Raw genomic sequence first — 24,398 nt, forward strand, 5'->3', positions numbered from 1 at the left:
AGGAAGGAAGGAAGGAAGGAAGGAAGGAAGGAAAGAAAGAAAGGAAGGAAAGAAAAGGAAGGAAGGAAGGAAGAAGGAAGTCGATCTTTTAGTGGGAATAAGAAGAAAGCAGTTCTGAAGAGGCACAAGGGAATATAATTAAAGAGAAAGGGAAAAATATTTGAGCACCTGAGACTGAATAATAGATATACAAGCAAGGGTGTGCTGCAGCTGTCTTGAAATGGCTCTCTGGGGATGGTGATCACGTTTTTAGTGTGAGCATTTACATTTTGAAAATAGCCACTACAAATCAGGGCAAGATTTTTTTTTTCTTGCTGTTGTTGATGATTATCTAGACTTAGAAAATGATCATAATGAAAATTAAGCTTCAGAAATGTGCTATGTATTTTTTTTCCCTGAAGAATAAGTTGTTAAATGTTTGCCAGTATACTCTTGGATATAAGGTCCTTTCTGAAAAGGTAAACACACTGGACTTAACTCGCACTGATTTGTTCTCTAAGAAATGATATGCATCTGAAAATGTGGTCAGGGAAATAGACTTCATTCAGCAAGAATAAGGTACATCTTGTTCACCAAGAATGAGGCATACCTGACAAAAATAATATCAAAGTAGGATGATTCCCTCATGAGAACTCAAATGGAATGGAGAACATATGGAGTCTTATCAAATTTGATGAATACTACCCACTTTTGCTGATTCACAGGGCTACGAAGAAAATATCCAGAAGGAATCTAGAAAGAATTTCTAAGGATTGAGAAGTTTTTAAGCAAGAAATTAGGAGTTTATAGAGAATGAGATTTGGATTTCTGGATCATGGCTTAAAATATAGTCAGGAATAGACTTCACATAAGAAGGCCTGGGGTTAAAAAATCAACAACTAAACAAATGTTTGCATTTGCCTGAAATCTTACAAACTTAATCAAAAACATTTTAAACTTAAAGGCAAGGAGGAAGAAGAAAGTGTCTATGTATGTCCACCAAGATTAAATAGCATGGAGATAAGTTAGAATTTAGAGAGACTAGCAATAGAGCTCCCAGAATTTCACAGTTGTCAAAATTCAAGAAAAAGGACAGAAATAAAATCCATGGCTGCATTTAAAAACAACAACAACCAAAGCAAAAAACAAAATTGAAAATTTTGCAAATTTAACATGAGTGAACAGTGGGATGTCACAAAGATATAGTGATCTTAGATTTCACCAAAAGGCAAAACTTCTAGAAATAAAGAGGTGATGGTTACACTTCTTCTCTTGTAAGACCATACTTGGAGTACTCTATTCAGTTCTAGCTACCCCATTTTAGAAAGGCCATTGATAAACTAGAGGCCTGCAGAATCGTGAATAGCTTTGAGATCATGCCATGAGAGACAGCTAGATGGTACACTAGGTGCCATTAGGTAGTACACTAGGTCTGGAGTCAAGAAGACCTAAGTGTAAATCCTGTCTTAGACACCAACTACATGTCTTTGAGCAAGTCATTTAACCTCATTTCCCTCCACCATAAACTGGGGGTGTTAATAAAATAGCTATGGAATAAAAAATGCTAGCAATTATAGTGAGGATCAGTTAAAAGGTCCAACAATGGAAAAGACAATAATAACATAATAGAGATTTTCATAATGTGCTTAATCAATTAAGCTATGGAATAAGAGAAGAAAATATTAATAATAACAATAATAAATCACATTTAAGTAATACTTATTACTCAAAGTGCTTTACTGATATTATCTCATTTGATACAATAATCCATTTTATAGAGAAGGAGCCTAAAGCTAAGAGATGAAGTGACCTTCCCAAGGTCAAACAAGTAGTAAGCATTGGAGGCAAGATTTCAACTTCATTTTTATTTATGTCAAGCCCAGCTCTTTGTCCATTCTGAAGGGCTGTCATGTGGAAGAGAGATTAGATTTGTTCTGCTTGGTTCTAGAAGGCAGAAGTGGAAGCAACAAATAACAATACCAGTGAGGTATATTCTGGGAGGGTGAAAGGAAAAATTTCCTATCCATCAGTGGAATGGATTATCTCAGAATGTGTTGGGTTCTCACTCAATTCAAGTCTTCAAGGAAATGCTGAAGCATTACTATTTCCTGTGTATATTATAGGGGTTCTACTTGCTATAACTTGGTTTCTGAAATTCCTCCAAATTCTCTAATTCTGAGAATGGTGAGATGACAAGAAACCACTCCATAGAAGGGTTAGCTTTAACGTTTCAGATTAAGGGTGAATAGCCACTAGCTTCAAAAACTTGATAGGATAGCATGTGGGGAAAAGGGTTGGAAAAAATAGATTCCACTTGGCCCTAACTAGAAGAAGGAGGACCAAATAAAGGAAGATCTTCTAATACCCGTAAAATGGATAATCATTTTGATACTATCTACTTTGTGGTTATATAATATACTATGTAATTATTGTTATTAGCAAGAATAATAACAAAAACTAACAGGACAGGTTTTTTCAGAGTCGATATATTCTTCATTTTTGTAGCTGAGAAAAATGAGAGAACCCAAGGTCACAGAGTATAGAAATGGGATTTGAACTCAATGTTCTCCAATCTTAAATCCAGTGCTCTTTCCACCACAACATTTACATAGGGAATGGTCCTGTTAAAGTATAGAGTCAACCTCTTAGTTTCCCTCAAACTCTAAGATTCTGTAATGTTCTCTTGTTCTTTCTCCCACCAGAACAGTGACATGTTCTCTCAAATCAAGGAACCTGATGATGGAAGAAGGAGAAGAAACTCCTAAAACACTGACTGACCAGATTTAAAGTGAATGATTGCATACTCTTTCAGTGCTCCAGTTCTAAACCTTAAAGGTGTTAGCTTCCAAAGTTCTATTCCCATAACCAGTGCCCACAACTGGGGCAGTTCTAGGGGAATGAGAAATGGAGAAGAATTTTATCCAGCCTAATCCTCAAGGAACTCCATCCATCAGAATACTTATATTTAGATTACTTACATTTAGAATCACAGACACAAAATTCTTCAATATTTTACCCCATACCCAAAATACTTTAATTCCAAATGTTTACTCCTAAATCTCTAATATTTTGATCCTTGATTTTTTGTTCTCACATCCAAAACACTCTGTCTCCCAAAGGTCTAATCCCATATTGGTAAAATAACCCTCTATTCCCATTTTCAGAATGTTCTTATTCCTGAAAGTTTATTCCTGTGCTCAGGACATTTTGGTCAGCAATGTTCTGTCCTTGTACCCAGGTAAGTTGTTTTACCTCCATAAGAACTTCATCTTGCTCATCAAAGGGTTTCCCATCTTTCCTGTTGTAAAAAGTAGCCACTCCAACAATCTCCTCTTTTTTGTTGACTATAGGCATGGAGAGGACGTTTTTAATAATCCATCCAGATTCATCTAGTGGCTCTTTCTAAATGAAGACAGAAAAAAAGAACGACTAAGTACTCAGGGCCTTTTTTTTTTTTTTTTTTTTGAATTTGTCACATAGGAAGCTTTGATGTTACTGTCTTGCCACTCAGGCAGACAATTTTCTGTGCATCTTTTCTGAACAGAAGCAATTTTTTTCTCAAACAAAAGGCACTTCTTATCAACAAATAGACAAATACTTACCTGAAATTGAAACATCTCATCTGCAGGGGCATTCATAATGTTACAGATCTGGGGAAGAATCAGAAAAATAATTTCACTGGGAGCAGTTACAGCATCAGATGGAATTTTGAAGAGTTACTTGACCCACAACCTTATACACAAACAACCATGTCTCTATATGGATGGATGAGTATAAACAAAAATATTCACATTCACTAAACCTTAAGTGGGTTGGGGAGGATAAGGGAAGATGACCATGTCCTTAAATAGCCGAGTATAAATGCCAGCAGCTTATCAAGTGCACTAGTCTCAAGCCACTAATGACATTAGAATGATCCAAAGGACTTACAAAGCCACTTTCTGCTACGTAGGTTGGGAGGCCGCTGACCAATGCCCAGTGATCTTCTGGGGGAGTTCTGAGGGAAAGAGAAATGAAGAATGGTTTTATCCAGTCTAACATTCAAAGAACTCCATCAGAATACTTGTATTTAGAACACGTGTACATAGAATCACACACACACACATACATATTTATGCTTATATGGAAGCTCTAGAACTTTAAGAGAAGTTGACTGGCTTTGTATATCTTGATGACATGAATTTAGCCTTGGCCAAGAGACAACCATGAAACAGAACTGGAAATAGGGAAGCCCATGAATTTAGTTCCAGTCAAATCTTTTGTTTTGTACAACTATTTGATTGAAATGGGCAGATTGGCTAATTTGTTTAAAAGTCACTACCAGAATCACTCCTGGGGAGAAGAGCAGAGAGGACATTAATATGGTGCAGTGGATAGAGCACTGACCCTGAAGTCAGGAGGACCTGAGTTCAAATTCAGCCTCAGGCACCTAATACTGCCCAGCTGTATGATCCTGGACAAGTCACTTAACCCCAATTGCCTCAGCAAAAAAAACAAAAACAAAAATAAAAAAAAATTATGATGCAGTGAGAGCTAGGCTATGAAAGTCATGGGGCTACTATGGGATTGGAGAATCTAGTTCATATATATTTACATATACACACGTGTGGACTTGAGTTATAAATACATGCACAACTAGGATAAAAGGCTTCATAAAGGCTGTAGGTTTTGATATATAGGGGGGAGATGACAAAGGGATTTAGGAACTGAGCATGAGGTAAAGAAGATGAGAATTCTGAAGTCTCAAGCTTTTAAGAAGGTAAGAGTGAAACAGGCAAATGCATTCTACTTTCTATATTCTTATGTTTCTAAGTATCTTGCACATAATATGTGTTTAATGAATATTTATTTAATTGAATTAGCAATTTATCAAAAGTCACACAAATAATGAATTGGAGGGCTGGGATTAACCCAGATCTCATTCCCTTTTTGGGGCACTTTTCATTTTACTGAGTTCCATTGCTGAATGGCAGATTTCTAATGGGTCACCAAGGAGAATTAGGGGAAATCCAGGGACATTTTTGATTTATGGGATCAAGAATCAGGAGGGAATCCCCTGTTCTTTCATCTCCCTAAATGTTCCCTATAGTCCCTTCATCAAGAGGTTCTGGGTTGACCAAGGTGGTGTGTGTGTGTGTGTGTGTGTGTGTGTGTGTGTGTGTGTGTGTGTGAGAGAGAGAGAGAGAGAGAGAGAGAGAGAGAGAGAGAGAGAGAGAGAGAAACAGAGAGAGAAACAGAGAGAGAGAGAGAGAGAGAGAGAGAGAGAGAGAGAGAGAGAGAGAGAGAAAGAAAAGGAGGGAAACAGGGAGAAAGGGAAGGGGGGAGACAGAGACATACAGAGAGAGACAGAGACAAAGACAAGGAGGGAGCAGAAAGACACACAGAGAAAGATAGAGAAGAGAAAAGAAGAGAAGAGAAGAAGGAAGAGAGGAGAAGGGAAGAGAAAAAAGAGAGGTAGAGATGGGGAGGAAGGAGGAGGAAGGGAAGGAGAGAGGGAGGGAAAGAGATTCCATAATAAAGGGACTTCAAACTCTTTTTCTGAGCAAAACTACTTCCTTCCCATTGCATTTACTTGTGTCACTTTGTATTACATGTCGGTTCAATAAGATTCAATTAACACAAATAAACATTCACCACCTATCAACAATGTACAAGGCATTCTGTTACAGTATATGATACTGTTTCATTATGTTTCTGGGTGCCATGCTGTTATACCAAATTATAGTGAGTATGTTAATATGGTATTTCCCCTTCATTTGTATCTCCACCAACTTCCTGAGGGGTGTGCTCACTTACGGAATAACTTTAATATCTTCTTTGCCATGGAGGATATAGTCAATTACTTTGTAAAACTGGATTTCCTTTAAAAAAAAAAGACACCAACTTATTACAATTTTTTTTTCAAGGTCCTGCTCTCTTTGGGGCCCCACTGAGTGACAAAGGCTGTTGCAGATATATCTTGAGATCACAGCCATAATGAAGGCCACATACCCATGCACATACACCAATACACACCCAAGGGATCATAGAGCTGGGAGGAATTGTAGAGGTCCTCTCTAATCCAGTCCTCTCATTTTACAGGGGCAGCTGTGTAATGACTGATCAGACTGTTCCCCTTCCTCCAAAGGGATCTGGAAAGCCCAGAAAGACAATTCACTTGGCTAAGATCACTTGGCTAAGCTTAAGTAGTTGAGCTGGAATTCTAACTCAAGTCCTTGAACTCCAAATTCTTTTTTTTTTAACTTAATATTTTTTCCCCAATTACATGTAAAGACAGTTTTCAACAATCATCTTTGTAAGGTTTTGAGTTCCAGATTTTTCTCCCTCCCTTCTCCCCAACACAACAAGCAATCTGATCCAGATTATACGTGTACAATCATGTTAAACATCTCCACATTAATCATGTTGTGAAAGAGGAATCAAAATAAAAGGGGAAAACCATGAGAAAGGGAAAAAAACCAATGAAAACAGTATGCTTCAATCTGCTTTTAGACTCCATAGTTCTTTCTCAGGATGTGGTCAGCATTTTCCATCTTGAATTAGACTCCAAATTCAATGATCTTACAGTCATCCACGTGGCTTCATGTACACATTCATATTCACAATACACATACACATATATATTTATAATCACATAAAGATCCTCTCGTACTTATACACCCATATTCTGACGTACTCAGTCACATGAATCCAGTCACCCAGTGCACATCTTCATTCTCAAAATTGTGAATATCAACACAGCTGAGCTGTATCATTAGACCCAACCTTAGGTTTCCCATGTTCCCATAGGGTGAGGGTCACCCCTTTCAGCCTCTCCCCTTGGCTGGCTCACTTCTTTCTTCCCTTTCCTCTACAAAGGGTTATCCTAAGTCTGAAAGAGATCAGAGTTACAAATGACTCCAAAAACACTCCAGTTACTCACTCTGCCATCAGGAGTTCGGGGTCCTGAGTATGGTTGAGCTTCTCCCATAAGCACTGGCCACACATCAAAGAATTCCTATGGGGAAGAGTAAGACATTAATATAGGACAGACTTCTGTGTGGGGAAAGAGCCTAATTGGGAGTCAACAGGGGATATGGCTTAGTTCTGGAGAAAATCATGGCTCCATCAGTTCTATGTCACTCACCTTCTCCTTAGTCATATCCAGAAGGCCCACAGAGTAGCGATCACAGTTTAGATAGGCTCGGACTGTGTAGAAGGCCTTGTGGAACTGTCTTTCAATATCTGTAAGCTCTTCAAACACCTTATTGGCAGACCAAAGCAGTACCTGAAGACAAAAACATCCCAGGTGTGCCCCATGATGTTCTCCAGTTACCCACACTTTTTTTAGCTACTCAATTAGGGGACAGGGCTGTTGGCGGGAGAGGGAAGATGGGAAATGATGAGAAATGTTTCTAAAGAAAGAAGAAAAGGGATCCATGCTGGAAAATGCATTGAATGATCTAGTCTATTTTCACAGAACATCTCTTTGTGCCCAGCCTCTTATGTGGTTACAAATGGAGGGAAATGAACCAGTAGCAAAATCAGACTAGACTTATGGAGAGCTTAGAAACTGGGAGAGAGAGAAGAGGAACAAATTCAGACCCTGTTCTCAAAAAGTTTATACTCAACAATATAAAGGATATGTTAAAAATTCTCTGTATGTTGAATTTTTCTCTTTCTTTTCTCTAAACTTTAGCCAGCTAGGCTTGGGACTTGATCCTTTAACAAGAGAACCTTACCCCACTGGGTTCAGTGTTCACGAAATGCCAACATGATGGATGAGTTGATAAAATGTTTTCTCTACCCACTACGGGAAATGTGGGAGAGCAGAACTGAAGGAGGGTCCTATAAGAGTCAGGGTGAGGAGGGAGAAAAGGATAAGAGGAGGAAGAGAAACAGGAGAAGAGATAGAATCAGAGAGACAGGGACAGGGAAAGAGACAGAGACAGTGAGAGAGAAATTCAGAGACAGAAATAGATTTATAGAGGAAAGGAGAGGAAAAGGGACACAGAGAATACTCTCTTAGAATAGTTGAAGGAGTTGTTGTTCCTTCTCCTGAATTGGCTGGAGGGAAGTAAGGGGATGGGTAGGATCTGAGTCCCCTCAATAATTTCATTACCTGGCCTCTTCGAGTCTCACAGTTGTGCAGATAGTTCAAATGATAGATTTTTAGGCTTAAGGAGGCAAAATTCAGATACTTCAAGAAGACCTGAAAGAATGATTTTTTAAAATTTGAAAGTTACAAAGATATTTCATTAGATCTTTACAGATGATTTTATAAAAATCTATTGTACTTACCCATAAGGAAGATCCATTTTACCCATGTGATTTAGCTTACAGGGATCAGACTAAATTCAAATATGAACAACATCTCATGGTTCAAAGGGCCATTATGAAGCATTGGTTGGCCTTAAAAACATCCCACATGTCCAACAAAATATAATATTTGTAAGGGAAATGTTATCTTTGTGATCCTGAATTCCCATTGTTTACTTTGGTGACATTCTCTTATAGTGATTAGCTGATTTAATATCTGGGGACTATATATATAAAATAGTTTTTAAGGTCTATATGAGGCAGCTAAGTGGCGCTGTGGGTAGAAGATGCCTTCTGAACTCAGGAAAACTCATGAGCCTGAGCTCAAATATGGCTAGAATTACTAGCTCTGTGACCCTGAGAAAATCCCTTAATCCTATTTGCCTCAGTTTCTTCATCTGTAAAATGAATTGAAAAGGAAACCACTTCAGGATTTTGCCAAGAAAACCTCAAAAGGGGTTACAAAGAGTCAGACATGACTAAAATCGCTGAATGACAACAAGGTCCATATGGTGCCTTCTTCAGCTTTAAGAAGTTTTTTAAGACAAAAAAATAGTAAGTTCAGTCACAATCACTTTGAGTCTTCAGTTAGGAATATTCCTAACATTGAGGCAGAGGTTGGGCTTTTTGCCTAATTTTACATTTACGGCTATCTTTAGGTAACCCCTTGGCCTTTTTATGAATGAGATAAAATTCAGTTTACTGGAAATGTTTGGGTAATGAAACAGCATATTATATTACAGTGTCTGGGGATAAATATAGAGGAGTTGGGGGAAAAGCCAGATTTCTCTCAGATCTTCTGCTCTAAAAATGCCTACAAAATTGATGACCCTTCTCAATCTTTTTCTTTTGTCACATTTCAGTCTTTTGCTCCTCAGAGATGCTCTGGAAAGTCACATGTCTCAATTTCTAGAATTCCTTCCTATTCCAGCTAACTTAATGCTTTTATATAGGATCCAGATGACATAATATAGTCACCGCCAATTAGAATAGATCTCATCTGGCATTATTTCACATCCTCTAATGGCTTTCAAAGACTTTTTATACTAAAATTTTTTGATTGATTGCTTGAAATATGATCTCACTTAGTTAAGGTATAGGCAGCTGAGTGGTACAGTAGATAGAGTCTCGGGCCTGAAATCAGGAAGATTTAATTTCCCAGAATCAAATCTGACCTCAGATATTTACTAGCTGTGGGGCCCTGAGAAAGTCATTTAAACCATGTTTGCCTCAGTTTCCTCATTTGTAAAATGAGCTGAAGAAGAAAATGGCAAACTACTCCAGCAATTTTGCCAAGAAAACACTAAATGGGATCACAATGAATGAGGAGTGATTGAAATGGAATAGGGTGGTTTCAATCCCATGCTTACTTAAGATCTATTTGATGTCAGAAAAGGGATTTTTCTTTTTTGCTCATGATATTTTAAACAATCTTTCTTAGACTAAAAGGATGTTAGTATTGAAAAAAAGAACTCCATGATTGTCCAATAGTTTTATATAGTTATAGTGGAAAGCCCACTATATTTGGAATACAAAGATACTGGTTTAATTCCTAGGTTTGCTATTTATTACTTAAGTGACCTCAGCAATTTATCGCTTTTTAGGCTCTAAATTCTAGAAGTGGTCATTCAGTGATGAGAAAGCCAATATGCCCTGAGACAGGTTGACACTTCTGGGGAGCTCTATTTGTGAAGAATATTTTTCCCCCTTATATTGAACTGAAATCTGCTTCCTTGTATCTTCCATCTGTTACTTCTAGTTTTATCTCCTAAGAGTTAAACAGAGTAAAAGTCCAGACAGACATAGGCGCAGTCCATGCATATCAATATACCCATATATCCCATCCATCCAATCATTAATTCAACATATAGAGAATCTATATTAAGCACCTGTTGGGAACTGGAAAAAATGTGAAGCTTAGATAACATACAATCTTGGTTTTCAGGGAGATTATGGTCTAGTCAGGGGATCAAACATAAGCTCAAAGGGTTACAGATCTTACATAATATGTTCATTAGGAATGTTGGGGGAAAAAACAAAACAAATTCAAGAGGATAAACATGTTATTACAGACTAAGAGATCAGGGAAGACTATATATAAGGAGATGGCATTTGAATAGGATTTGCAAGAATGTACAGAAACTCAACAGAGGAAAGGGGAAGGAAGTTAGTTTCAAGCAGAAGGAACAGTGAAAACAAAGAAACAGGAGGAAGAATGTGGAGCATGTTTGGAAAGCAGAGAGTCATTCAGCTTGATTGTACTGTAGAATGATTGGAGAAGAGTATTATGAGAAAAGCCTAGAAATATGACTTGAGAATGCTGTACTAGGATGGTAGTAGAAGGAAATCAATATGTATATGGTATGTGTGTGGGGTGGGGCAGGGAGGCATGCAAAAAATAGAATCAACAGGATTTGGCAACTTACTGTAAGAAAGGCAAGGAAGATAGAAGGGTCAAAGATAATCTCAAGGTTTCAAACATAGGAAACTGGGTGAATGGTGGTGTCATCAACAGAAAAAGTAAGATCAGAAGGGCAGGTTTAGGAGGAAAAATCATCAGCTCAGTTTTGGACTTGCTGAGTTTGAGATACCTATGGGACATCACCAGTCATAGATAGTTGAAATTCAGGAGGTCATAGATTTAGAATGGGTAGAGATCTTAGATCATGTACAACCAGTGGCTAGTTAACCCAGGGTCATGAAACTAGTACTATCTGAAGCAGGATTTGAGCTTGGATTTTTTGGCTTTAAGTTCAGTCCCTTGTGCGTTACACCATACTGCCCTCCAAGCTGCAGATCTGTTAGCTCAGAAAAGAGGTCAAGGTTGGAGATATAAATTTGGGAATCATTTTCTTAGAGGCAGTAGCTAAAATTACAGGCACAAATAATATTGCAAAGGGAGAGACTATTCAGAAAGAAGAGAAGATGGCTAAAGACAGACTCCTTGGAGAATATCCATATAAAGGGGGCAGGGAGAGGATGAGGAATCAGTACAAGATTAGAGAAGTGCTTATAGGGGTAAGAGAGGAAGGAGAAGATGGAAGCATAGCTGAAGCCCAGGACATAGATATGTCTAGAAGAAGGAGGTCTTCCTCTGCTGTCAGAAGTTGCATAGAAGCTAAGGCAAGGGGAAATTTTTTTAAACTATTAAATTTAGCAATTAGGAACTTACTGATAATCTTTTGGAGAGTACCTTTGGTGATATGAATTTAGTTCCCACATGGACAGAATTTTAGGAGAGGAAATGGGAATATTGTATGTAAGCAACTTTCACAAATATGGTCTCTAAATAAGCTTGGAAAAGACATAGATAGAAAATAAGAAAAAAATTCCTTTTCCTATGAACAGATTGAAGGATGAAGTAGGTGATTTTCAGGACATTGAGATGTCTCTGAACCAAGATAAGAACTCACATATTGCCAAGTATATGGGAAGGTTTCCACCCCATCTCTCATGTTCACAAAGATTAAAAGGACAGCATCTAATTATAATCTTTAGTTTAGAAGTTCTTAACCTGAGTTCCATGAACTTGTTTAAATTTTTTTTTCATTACTATGCATTTTACTACAATTAGTTTCTTTTGTAATCCTACATATTTTATTTTAGGCATTTAAAAACACTATTCAGAGAAAAGCCTTTAGGCTTTTCTACATTGTCCAAGGGTGTCCATGACACGGGAAAAGATTAAGAATCTCTGTTTTTTTATGGTATTAAGGGTCATTAAGAAATATGTGATATTGTGGTGATTGTAAAATGGAAGGAAAGACAGAAATTAAGAGTGAATGTGTGGTCTGGATATTCACTTCACAACGTGCCCAACCCCTGATATGGGATTGCAGGAAAGCAACTATGAGTAGTAGGTGAAGCAACTCTTGGCACCAAGAGCTTACTATTGAGCTTTTTTCCCCTTGATGTGTTGGGGAGTATTCTTGGCAGGGTGAGGAAAGTAGTGATTGTGACCTGGTGACTAATATTCCCCAACAATGTTGAGAGCGAACAGCGATGGGAGCTGTTGTGTCCAGTTCTGTCTTGTAAACTGTGTATTTAAATCATGGGCACAACTGGGCACATCTTCAAGTTTGAGTTGTCCTAGGAGAATGACCAGTCAGTGGAGTCCCAGGAAAGTAATAGTGATCATTCTGAAGCATTCTAATGAATGGATGGAAGAGCTGAAGGAACTCAAGTCAGATGGTCTGTCTTCTCGGTTAAGTAAGAGGGGAAGTCATCTGTTATAATTTTGGGACACAAGGGAGAAGTTGAGTAAAGGAAAAAAGAAGTTAGGATTGGAGGCTCTGGGGAATGGTGTAGAGGATCTCTCTGAACAGAATAGGAATATTGAGCTGCATGAAAGAGAATCCTTTGTAGTGGATAAAATTAGCTTGATTCTATAACTTTCTCTTTTCTCTATGATTTTGCAGCCTGGGAACAGAAATGAAGATATTGGATAGTGGAATTACTCAGGATTCAGAGTTAGGAAGTGACAAAGGGTCAGGAGAACAAGAAATTTTTTAGACTATTAGTTCATGAAAAAATTAGAGTGATAAAATCATGGGATTGGATAAGTAATGAGGCAAGGGAAGGAAGAGTATGGAAGAGACACTAGGATAGAGGAATGTATTAAGACTGATAAAGGCAAAAAGAAAGTTTAATGTGAAAGATTTAGCAAGAAAAGTAGAAAGATGTGAGACTGTGACCAGAGAGGAGAATTTCAATGTAGAAACTGAAAGGCACACTGAATTCAAAGTTAGAGGACAGGATCAAATCCCAGCTCTGCCACTAATTAACTGTATGATCTTAAAGAAATCTCTTCATTTCTCTAAATGTCAGTTTTACCACCTATTAAGTGAGGGAGCTGGAGAGGATAACATCCAAGATCCCTTCTAACTCTTAAGTTATAATCCCATGAATGTTCAGAATTTTGGAGTGGTGAAATTTCAAGAGATGGGGAAGTCCAAGTTGTGATCATGATGCTAGATTACCAAATAGGCAAAGAGAAGGAAATCATCACATTTAAGATCTGAAGAATTGTAAAATTATATTACTGTGAAATAGGAGCAATTATCAATATATATATTTTAGTTCCAGAAAGAAAGTGGAATAGCACAAACCAGGAAATAAAATCACTAGAAAAAAGGGAGAATAACCAACAAGGATTGAGAAAAAATAGTGTAAATGGACTACTTTAACATATGTGTAGACATAGGCAGCAATACTGGGACAGAAAAGTAAGCAGAGTCATACAAATGTATAGAGATGCACAAAGAAATGTATATAGACAGATATGTAGAAGGGTACACATACAGGCACACAAAAACCATAGAGACATGTACATACACATACAGACTCATATATCAGCACGTATGTAGATGTGTATACAGAAAGTAGACATACAGCACTCTAAAACATACAGATATACAGAGACATACAAATCCAATACATGCACACATGGTGTATTTATCCAACACTTACATCTTGATCTTCATTGGTGAAAAATGGGCCATCGGTTTTATTTATGGCCATGATTACAGCAACAACATCTTTGCCATTCATGATGGGTGTGGCAAGTATGTTCTTGGTCACATATTCAGTGAGCTCATCTACAAATGAGCTGAAGTTGGAACACTAGACAAAAAAGAAATGGAAAATTAAACAAAATTCACAAGTTCTTTTGAAATATTATCTTGGTTAAAGCCCTGTAAAGCTTTTTCTTCATCTCTTTTTTAAGGTTCACTTAGCCTGCTGTCAGCTTGCCCAGGAATAAAATATGAGCCTAATGGATTGAATGGAGCCAACCCAACAAAGTTACCACCACAGGTTCCATTCCTTTACAGGCTATTTGGAGTCACTTTATTCCTCATAATAGACTGGCCTCTGATTCTGGAAACAGACTGAAAATATACACAAAATGATCCTGGACTTATCCCTGACTCCAAGAACAAAGTTCATGTGTTTGGATTTTGTGATGGAGCACATGACCATTGGAGAGAGTCAGTTACCTCCTGGTGGAACTGAGAGAACAAAATAGTTCATTGATGACATTCCTTAGGGGTAGAGAACTATTTCAGCTTCTGCTAATTAAACCCTAAGGTTGCTCAGAACAAGGTACTGGAAAGAAGGATTTTTACAGTGAAGAAGAGCAAAGTAGACCCTAAAATGGGACATATTCCCATCTGGTATTATAAAGTTAGCTAGCCCAAAAAGCTCTTTTTCTGAGACAGGCTATTCTGAGAAAGGCTATTCAGGACATAAGATTGTCCTGAACATAAAAGAGAAACTGGTCTAACATTATCCTTTCCAAAGAGAGATTCCTTCTGATGAGTGGACTCTAAAATAAAGAAATATTCTGGGTCCTCCTCCACAGAGAATCCTCCTTTTATGAATAGGCTTTGGGATAGAGGCACTTTTCTAGTTTTTTTTTTCTCTTATGGGGATGGGTTCTAGGAAAGAGAAGTCCATCTTCAATGTGTTTTGCCGCAAAGATTCTCTTCTATTGTGGTCATGGTAACACTCAATATATGCTATAAAATAAAAAAAATTCCACTTTGTGGAAGGCATGTTGGAAAAAGGAAAAGAAGTGCTGCTTTGGTGAGAGCATACGACAGATAAGTGGATCAAATGGAGAAAATGAAAGATGAGTTTTTGACACAAAGCAGGAGCAGAGATGTGACATAATTGTGATGAGGGGATTCAACTATCTATTGGAACTCTGCCCCAAACAGAGCAGCTGACAAATTTGTGACTTTCTTCAATCATAATTTTGGTACTAATTACATCATAATTGCAAAGGTGAGAAAGTGATGAAGAGGTTTGTAATTCTGAACATGATACTGACCAAAAAGAAAAGACTGAAGTAGAAATGACCAGAATCTTGAGAAATAAAGACTTCTCCAATATCCCAAATTTTGAAAAATAGATTTTGCAGTTTTCAGAGATGTGAAGGATAATATCCCAATTCTTAGATTCTAAGCAAAAAGTTGATTCAAGAGGAATGGGGAACTTGGGAGGACACAATTCTAGTGATGATTTTCACAAATGATTCGGAATAATGTGAATATCTAGTTTACTTAGCAATAAGGTGTTTTTTAAATTTAAATTTTGTTTATTTGTAATTAATAAGAATTTATTTTTCTCCCTCAAACTTTAACTTCCTTCCTTAAATTGAAAAAAAAAGTAAAACCCTTGTAACAAATGTGCAGAAAAGTAACTGTATGGATATGTATACATATATTGTATTTAACATATTCTTTAACATATTTAACATGTATTGGTCTACCTGCCATCTGGGGGAGCGGGTAGGGGAAAGGAGGGGAAAAGTTGGAACAGAAGATTTTGCAAGGGTCACTGCTGAAAAATTACCCATGCATATATCTTGTAAATAAAAAGCTATAATAAAAAATATGCAGAATTGAACAAAACAAATTCCACTATGGCCACATTTAAAAATATATCTCATTATCCATTTTGAGTCTATGACTTCTCTTTTAAAAGATGAACAGCATGCTTCATCATCACTTTCTGGTAATCATAGTTGATCATTGCATTGATAAGAGTTCCTGAGTCTTTCAAAGTTGTCTGGGGGTTTTGTTTTTATTTTTATAATTTTATTGTTATTGTGCAAACTATTCTGTGTCTGTTTCATTTAACTCTGTATCAGTTCTTATAAGTCTTCCCAGGTTTCTGTGAAATTCTCTTTTGTCATTTTTTATGGGCACAATTATATTCCATTATAATTTGTTCTGCAGTTCCCCAAATGTGGCACTCCTTTAACTTCTAGTCTTTTGGAGTTGCTATAAATATTTCTGTCCATATGGGTCCTTTTTCTTTTTCTTTGATCTCTGGAGTATTATCCTAGAGCTACTATTGCTCAGAGTCAATGAGATGATACTTAGAATATAAAACTTTTAAACTTTGAGTTTGCCCCGCTTTTCTCCATTGAGGAATGTTCCTCAAACAGGGGAGAAAAGAGGAAAAATGGCTACTAGGGAATTGAAAATCAAGATAACATTTTTTAAATCTGTGATTTGGATGAAATTATAGAAGGCATGCTTATTAAATTTGCAGAAGACATGAAGTTGGGGGATAGCTAATATGTCGGATGAAAATATCATGACGTAATAAGATCTGAATAGGTTGGAATATTAGGTCAAATGTCCTAAAATGATATTAAATTAGATGATAATTGATATAAACTATCTCATAAAAGAAAAAGATACAAAATGGGCAAGGTGGGTTTAAGACTTTCCATGGGAAAAAGACTTGAAGTTTAAGTGAACTTCAAGCTTACAATGTAATCTTAGACTTTTGAGAGGCAATGTTTAGAATACAAAGATGGTAGCCTTCTAATCCAATACTCTGCTTAGATTGCATCCTAAGTATTGAATACATTTTGTGAGCTATATTTCAGGAAAGATATTGTGAGAGGAAAGGAGTATCATTTATGAGCTTTGGAAGTGAACTCAGCATTAAACTAAATTTTTCTGGGTAATGAGGCACAACTTCTTGATATACTGCATTTGCTTGGCTTCAGAGACACTTTTTAATAAGTTAATATTATGATAACATAATATTTAGAACTGATTAGATCTGTTTCAAAGAAGACAAAACAGATTTTGAGAAGTAAAGTGAGTAATTCAAAGTCAACCAGGTATTAAGAAGTGAACCAAGTTTTAACCTGGGTCTTCTGATGTGAAATTTGGTGTTTATTTCACTATTTATCTTGTAGCTATCAATCCTCAGACTAAGGATCTGGGCATTTGTTAAATATATGTCAGTGCATTAATATTAAGGGTACAAAGAAAGGCAAAACTCAATCTCTGCTCTCAAGGAGCTCACAATCTGATAAGATTATGTGTGTCTCAAAGAATGGCTTTCATCACAGGAGAACTCTATAGACCATATATCCTCACTGTTCATTCTTTCTTAATACATTTTTATTATTCTTGACTAAGCAGACACCAAATAGGCATTTGCCTACACTCAGTGGAACAGAAAAAGAGAATAAAACTTCAGATTTCTATTATGAATTTTAAGAGTAACATTATATCATAAAATCAACTGTAGAGGGTCACAGTCAGTGGGGAAACTGTGGGTGAGGTATAAAACCCTTCAGCCCAGAGGGAACCTGCTAACCATGTCTACTTCAGCTCCCCATCTTCCCCAAGGGCTCTCAGCCTTCCTGAGAAGTCAGGGGGTGGTCCCAACCTGTGTTATGATTGAAGCAGAGGGATAACAGGTGGAAGAGTGATACCAGGTGGCAAACTACATATAATATCAAGTTATGTGGTCCCACGTGGCAGTATATACTGGGCCCATGCCCAGTGTTGTTTTTGTTACTTAAGGGTATGAGGGTATAAAAAGGGGAGAAAGACCTTGTAATAAACAGACTCCATTTTCCCACCATTCTCAGGAGTCTCACCTCATCACTCCTCCACTAAGAGGGTATGTTTTAATCACCCCAGGGACTCTAGAAAGCAGGACACAACAATCAACCTGGAGTTTTCAAAGCTGCCTTTATTCCTCTATAACCCTCCAATTCTCTTTTTCCCACCTCTTTATAAAATCTCAATCTATAGTTCCATATAATCTAAAATTGCTTCAGTTTCCCACTGCAATCAGAGCCAATTCCAGTCATTCTGATCTCTATCTGGCCATTGGAATCAGATGGCTCCAAAGGAGAAAATAAGGCAGATGACCTTGCACAGCCCTCCCTCGCTTACATCCAATCCACTCGCACATTATGGCATCACCTACTGGATGTCATAGAATGAAGGACAAATAGACTGCTTGTTAGTGGACTTCCTGTTTCTGGCCTTCCTTCTATACTTTTTCCTCCCCCCCTCTCCTTTCTCTCTGTCTCTCTCTGTATTCTGCATATGTACATATACATACATATAATTGTATACATACATACACACACATGTACACACATACATATATAAATATGTCTCTCATTAATTTTTCAAAGAAATAGAACCTCAGAAATCATTTAGCTCAACTAAAATGAGTAGCATGAACCCTAAAGAAGAAACATGACTAGAGTCATAGAGATAGAAAACACCAGTGGCAGGATCTAAACCAGATCCCAGGCTTCAAATGTAATGTTCCTTCTACTACATCTCATTTTTTCCTCTTTCCCCTTTTCTCTGCACCTTCAAAATCACAGAGTCTCAGAATCTAGATATCAGGATCCATTTAGTCCAGAACTATTTTATCCTTTTCTTTTTTTTTTTTTCAGGGAGAGGTCATGGATCCTTTTGGCAATCTGCTGTAGCCTATGAACCCTTTCTCTGAATAATGCTTCTTTAAAGTGAAAAATCAAAGAGACCGAATGAAAATTAAAATGTATTTATTTTCATGTTTAAGTTCATGGACTCCTTAAAACCTATCCACAGGTTCCAAGAGGTTAAAAACTCCCAATCTAGTTCAGCCTGTACCTGAGCAAGCTTCCTCCCTACAACGTACCAAATTGCTCATCCAAATTTTCCTTAAAACCCTCTACCAAGGGAGAACCTGCTACCAAGGACAGAAATTCAACCAGGTCACTGACTTCCTACTCACTACTCTTCAACGGTCTCCTATTACCTCTAGGAATAAAAGACCCTTCATAGTCTGTTCCCCAAATTCACCATGCTTCCTCTCCTGCTAGTTTATGCCTTTGTACAGATTGTCCCATGTACATACAAGACAGGAAATCCTTCCACCTTTGGTTCTGTTTAGGCTTAGTTTTATATCCCATCTTTCTATTAAAGATCATGTGAGATATAGCATGGTATAGTCAGTAGAGTCAAGTCAAGTTAACAGCATTTATTGAATATCATCTATGTTCCAAGCACTGTGCTAAGTGCTAAGTGCAAAGAAATGAAAAAAAAATCAGACAACATAAAACAACTCCTGTTTTTAGAACAACCTGGATTAAGTCTTGTGCCTGATATATATTGTTTTTGTCATCCTGGACACATTACTTAACCTCATAGCCTTCATTTCTTCCTCTATAGGATAGAAATAATAATAGCACTTACCTTAGGGAATTTTTGTAGGAATTAAATGAGATAAGGTACTTTACAAATGTAAAATTACTATATAAATATTATCTATTATGTCTTCTATATATTTATTTTAAAAATCAAAGTTGATTGAAGAGTTTTTTGTTCTTTCCCATTAGTCTCTTTAGACAACTCATCCTTTTAGAATTTATGTTTGTGTCAGAATTTCATTCTTGGGAAATTTCTTTCTTGGATTATTTAGACTGTTGGTTCGCAAAGTTTCTTTTGGAGACCCCTAGGGCACTCTGAAACACTTTCAGGAGGTTCTCATAATATCAGAACTATTTTCATAATATTAAGAGATTCTCATTTCTATTGTGTTAAGTATTGATGTATATAATCCACATAAACAAAAGCTCTTTGGGAAATGCTCCATAATTTTTTTTTAAAAATGTAAGGATCCTGAGACTGAAAGTTGAGAACCACTGACTTTGATCATGAAATCCTAGCTATCCCTGTCTCTGAACCCTTTGAAGTCTACTTTCCAATCTAGAGTATAATTGAAACCTTTCCTGGTTTTCCTCCTCTTTTCTATCACAGATTCTAAGATGGAAGAGGGTAGAAACTCTTTCTGATCTGGACCAATAATAGTAGTAGCTAGCATTGTGAACCTTTTGTTTATATGATCTCATTTGATCCTTACAACAAACCTTTGAGATAGATGCTATTATTATTATCCCTCTCCCTTCTTTTTTTAATCAATTGAGGAAATTGAGACTAAGTGAAATTAAATGACTTGCCCATCCTCACTACCTAGTAAGTATCTTGAGGCTAGTTTTGAATTCAGTTTTGTATTCAACCTAAAGGATTATGCAATTTCCTGATGCAAAGTCCAGCACTCTGTCCATCACCTCACCTAGTTGCCTCCAGAAAACGATTCTACGCAGTCTTCCATGATTTGTTCAATAATCTTGGATAAGAGTGGCTCCCATAACTATTCTTTGGCGACTGATGTGCTTTAGCCTAAGCAAAGCTTGGAAAACCCACTAGGAAAAGTATCATAGACTTCTTGAAGGGGGCTTCAGACTATCAGGTGATGTGAATGAGATGTGTAAACAGTACTTGCGTTGTGACCTAGTCTAATTCCCCAATTCTCTCACAGGTAGTCGTTCTCTCTTGATGTTCCCACAGTTTCTATTACAACATCCAACTCTTCCTTGTTGATTAGAGTCAGGTCCAGAATAGCTGTACCCCTCACTGCTTCCTCTTTTTGCAGAATGGAATAATTATTAAGATAAGTTAAGAGTTTCTCAGCTGTTCTGCTTTTGGCAGAGAGTGAGTTCCAACAGCTCTCAGGATGGCTAAATCCCCTCATTACTATGACATTATGCCTCCACACCAGGTTTACAATCTGTTTCCTGAACACTCCTTCCATTTTTCTCTTGTCCAGGCAGGCGGCAGCATATTCCCATGACAATCTTCCTCCCTCCATTAATCCTCAGCCAGATGCTCTAGCCCTCTCTGATTTCTGGACTTCCTCACATAACCATGCACAGTGCCACTTTGTCATTTTCACATGTTCTGTTCCTAATGAAGAAGGTAGACCCTAGCGCAGCCATATCCCAGGCAAGCCCCATTCTACCAAATCCCTACTACCGAATTTACGTGTTAGCATTAGGATCCTTGTTTATTTTATCACCCACACATTGTACATTTTCATAAAGCTATATAAGACCTCAGGTTTTATTGCTAGTTTTGTTCTCATATTTTGTTTTATTTGCTTATAATTTTCTTCCTATATTATCGCACCTGCTATTCTCTATGGCGTATGGTTTTGCAGACATATGTGGACTGTTCTCTTTCCCCTTACATTTTCAGATTAAATTTTTCTTAATCAGCTTTGAAAGACTGTCTGCCTGTCTGTCTGTCTTTACACACACACACACACACACACACACACACACACACACACACACACACACACACACACCCTCTTGTTCGATTCATTCCATTGCTGATCATGAGCCCATAGCTTCTATTTTTAAAACATTGATTCAGAAATCCAAATACTATCTTCCAAAATGATCTTTTTGACCAGGTATTCACTTCCCACACCTATGTCTTCCAGAAGCTTAAAGCCTTTAAAGGGCAACAGTGATTAAAATACCACCCATGCTCCCATTATCTTCAGGGATTTTGTTTCTCTTTTTTGTTTAGTCTAGGATTCAAAATCTCTTGCAATAATTTCCTAGGTTCCTTTGGGTATCATTTTATGTGAGTCACCAGGAATGAGTTAAATGGATTTCAGATTTAACGTGCCTCAGGAGGCTTTTATCATATATTCTAGAAATAAATCAGACCTCTCTATTGATTGTTTAGGTCAAATCACCCTGGTGTTCCCCAGTAGGAAGTTACCAGCCACCATTATTCATCTCTTCTCATTCTCATTTCTAGTTAGAATGTAAACTCCTTAGTAGTGAGGATCAGTTTTTGTTTTATTTTTGTATTTTTATTCATGACATCTAGTATACTGCTCAGCACACAGCAGGTGCTTAATAAATGCTTATTGATTGATTGATAGCTGATTTGTCTCCCAGTGTTGTCTACGGATTTACATCACCATTGCTTACAACAAGAGAAACTATATTCTACTTTCTTCTTGGGAGATACTCCATGGGAGTTATTTCAAAGCTATTCCATTACTCCAGCTATGTCCTTCCATAGTCCTTCTCTTCTTGTTCTTCATCCTCCAACCTCTTGACACGGCTAGGATTCCTAGCTTCTTATTCATTTTGGCTTTCTCTCTGAAACATTTCTTCCCCTCTTTCCAAAAACTCTTCATTTTTCCTAATAAACTGGGAAATGGGGAGACCTTCCTTTTCATCAAACAATCCTTACTTTGTGCACACATAATCGATTTAATACAAACATAGCACTCTCTCTATAAGTCATTGTGAAATCCCCCTTCTCTTCCCAGACAAGAACCTTGGTCAGTCCTTTGCTATTCTTGTTGGTAGCTGTTCTGGCTGACCCTATCAGGCAACCACAATGGCAAATTGCCTGCTTCCCACACCTTTCTGCTGAGCTGGATACTCAATTACTGGGAGCTCTTGAAGAAGACCTTATTTATTTATAGTGGGCTTTTGTCTTTTCTCCTGACATGACCTAGCTTAATCGACTGCCTTGGATCGGCAATTAGCAGATTCCTGCCAACCTCTAATGGAAACAGAAGCTGGCCTAAGCATTTTGGGCTGTTTTTGTGTGATGGTCATTAGCAGAAATCTAACTATTAGCCACTTTGCACCTCTCTCTACTACTTCTCTTTCTACAGACACAAAGATGCTACATTGATCTTCTCCCAAAAGCTTTATTGATGTTTTTTGTTGTTTACAGCACTCATTTCCTGGCGTACACTCCATTCCCCCTGCCCCTCCCTCCAAACTCTCCCTCATAACAGAAAAACAGGGAACAAAACCTTCTGGCACCATGGCTGCGGCTGACAGCATGTGCAACATTTCTTGCTTATCACCCATTCCCCATCTCTACTGAGAAGAGGCTAATATATTTTGTCATCTGTCCTCCGGGACCAAGCCCACCTGGTGTTTTGGCTTCAATCAGTACACTTTATCTTTCAGGTGTCCTTTATCTGGGTTTATAATTCTCAGCAGCCTTCTTAATGAACATGTTCTTGAGGAGAACAAACCTTGGTTTGTGCTTCGGGGGTTCTAACAGGTATGGCATCTGTGGGGAGAAGGGAAGGAGGGAGTATGTGCTAGAAATGGGAGCCATAATATGAGGATGACATCAGAAAAAGAGGAGCAAACTATTAAGTAGATATTTTATTTCTGTGATGTTGGAGTCTAAGCAAACTCAAGCCTCAAACATTTCTTCTTTTTTGGTATTTTTTTAAACAGCATTTTATTTTTCCAAAGAACATTCACCCTGGAAAATGCTATTTTCAAATTTTTTCTCCCTCCCTTCTCCCTTCTTTCCTCCCCTAGACAGCAAGAAATTTGATATAGATTAAACATGTGCAATTCTTCTAAATATCTTTCCATATTTGTCATGCTGCACAAGAAAAATCTGATAAAAATTTTGATGGACGTGGCTCTTCTCAACAATGAGATGATTCAGGATAGTCCCAATGATCTTGTGATGGAGAGAGCCATTTGCACCAGACAAAGAACTGTGGAAACTGAGTCTGGATCACAACATGGCATTCTCATTTCATTTGTTGTTGTTTGCTTGAATTTTATTTTCTCTCTCATTTTTTTTTCCTTTTTGATCCGATTTTTCTTGTGCAATAAGATAATTGTCTAAATATACATGCTCACATTGGATTTACATGTGTTTTTTTTTTTACCAGGTTTAATATATATTGGACTACTTGCCATCTAGGGGAGGAGAGGTAAGGGGGGAAAATCAGAACACAAGATTTTGCAAGAGTCAATGTTGAAAAATATCCTTGCATATGTTTTGAAAAGAAAAAAAGGGGGCAGCTAGGTGGCACAGTGGAGCACCAGCACAGAAGTCAGGAGGACCTGAGTTCAAATCAGATCTCAGACACTTAACACTTCCTAGCTGTGTGACCCAGAAGTCAGGAGGACCTAAGTTCAAATTTGGTCTCAGACACTTAACATTTCCCAGCTGTGTGACCCTGGGCAAGTCACTTAACCCCAATTGCCTCAGCAAAAAAGAAAAAGAAAAATCTGATAAAAAGAGGGAAAAAAAGCATGTAAAAGAAAAAAGAAACAAACAACTGCAACAACAAAAGGCCAAAATACCATGCTTTGATCCACATTCAATTTCCATAGTTTGCTTTCTGGATATGGATGCACTATTGGAATTGTTGAAAAGAGCCAAGTGTATCAGAGCTGATCATCACATAATCTTGTTGCTGTGTACAATGTTCTCTTGGTTCTGCTCACTTCAATTAGCATCAGTTCCTGTAGGTCTCTCCGGGCCCCTCTGAAATCAGCCTGCTGATAATTTTTTATAGAATAATAATATTCCATAACATTCATGTACCATAATTTATTCAGCCATTCCCCAACTGATGGGCATCCACTCAGTTTCCAGTTCCTTGCCACTACAAAGAGGGCTGCCGCAAACATTTTTGTACATATGAAACTTCAATAA

At 37.5% G+C, this 24,398-nt stretch overlaps 1 protein-coding gene across 2 annotated transcripts in view; it reads right to left on the reverse strand.

Moving 5' to 3' along the window:
* The window catches only part of PDE6B (phosphodiesterase 6B), an 81,898-nt gene that overhangs the window by 37,094 nt on the left and 20,406 nt on the right, over positions 1-24,398 (reverse strand). Inside the window, exons 2-9 of one of the 2 annotated variants that reach the window (XM_051964854.1) lie at positions 13,747-13,899; positions 8,081-8,170; positions 7,106-7,246; positions 6,902-6,976; positions 5,776-5,840; positions 3,910-3,976; positions 3,582-3,629; positions 3,232-3,381 (exon numbers count right to left, since the gene is read on the reverse strand). In XM_051964854.1, the coding sequence (XP_051820814.1) occupies positions 3,232-3,381; positions 3,582-3,629; positions 3,910-3,976; positions 5,776-5,840; positions 6,902-6,976; positions 7,106-7,246; positions 8,081-8,170; positions 13,747-13,899 (789 nt within the window). Of the gene's footprint in view, positions 1-3,231; positions 3,382-3,581; positions 3,630-3,909; positions 3,977-5,775; positions 5,841-6,901; positions 6,977-7,105; positions 7,247-8,080; positions 8,171-13,746; positions 13,900-24,398 lie in introns of those variants that run through there. The other variant, XM_051964855.1, reaches the window with a different exon arrangement.

This window comes from Antechinus flavipes, chromosome 6 (assembly GCF_016432865.1).
Source record: "Antechinus flavipes isolate AdamAnt ecotype Samford, QLD, Australia chromosome 6, AdamAnt_v2, whole genome shotgun sequence".
In the NCBI taxonomy this organism is placed as follows: Eukaryota; Metazoa; Chordata; class Mammalia; order Dasyuromorphia; family Dasyuridae; genus Antechinus; species Antechinus flavipes.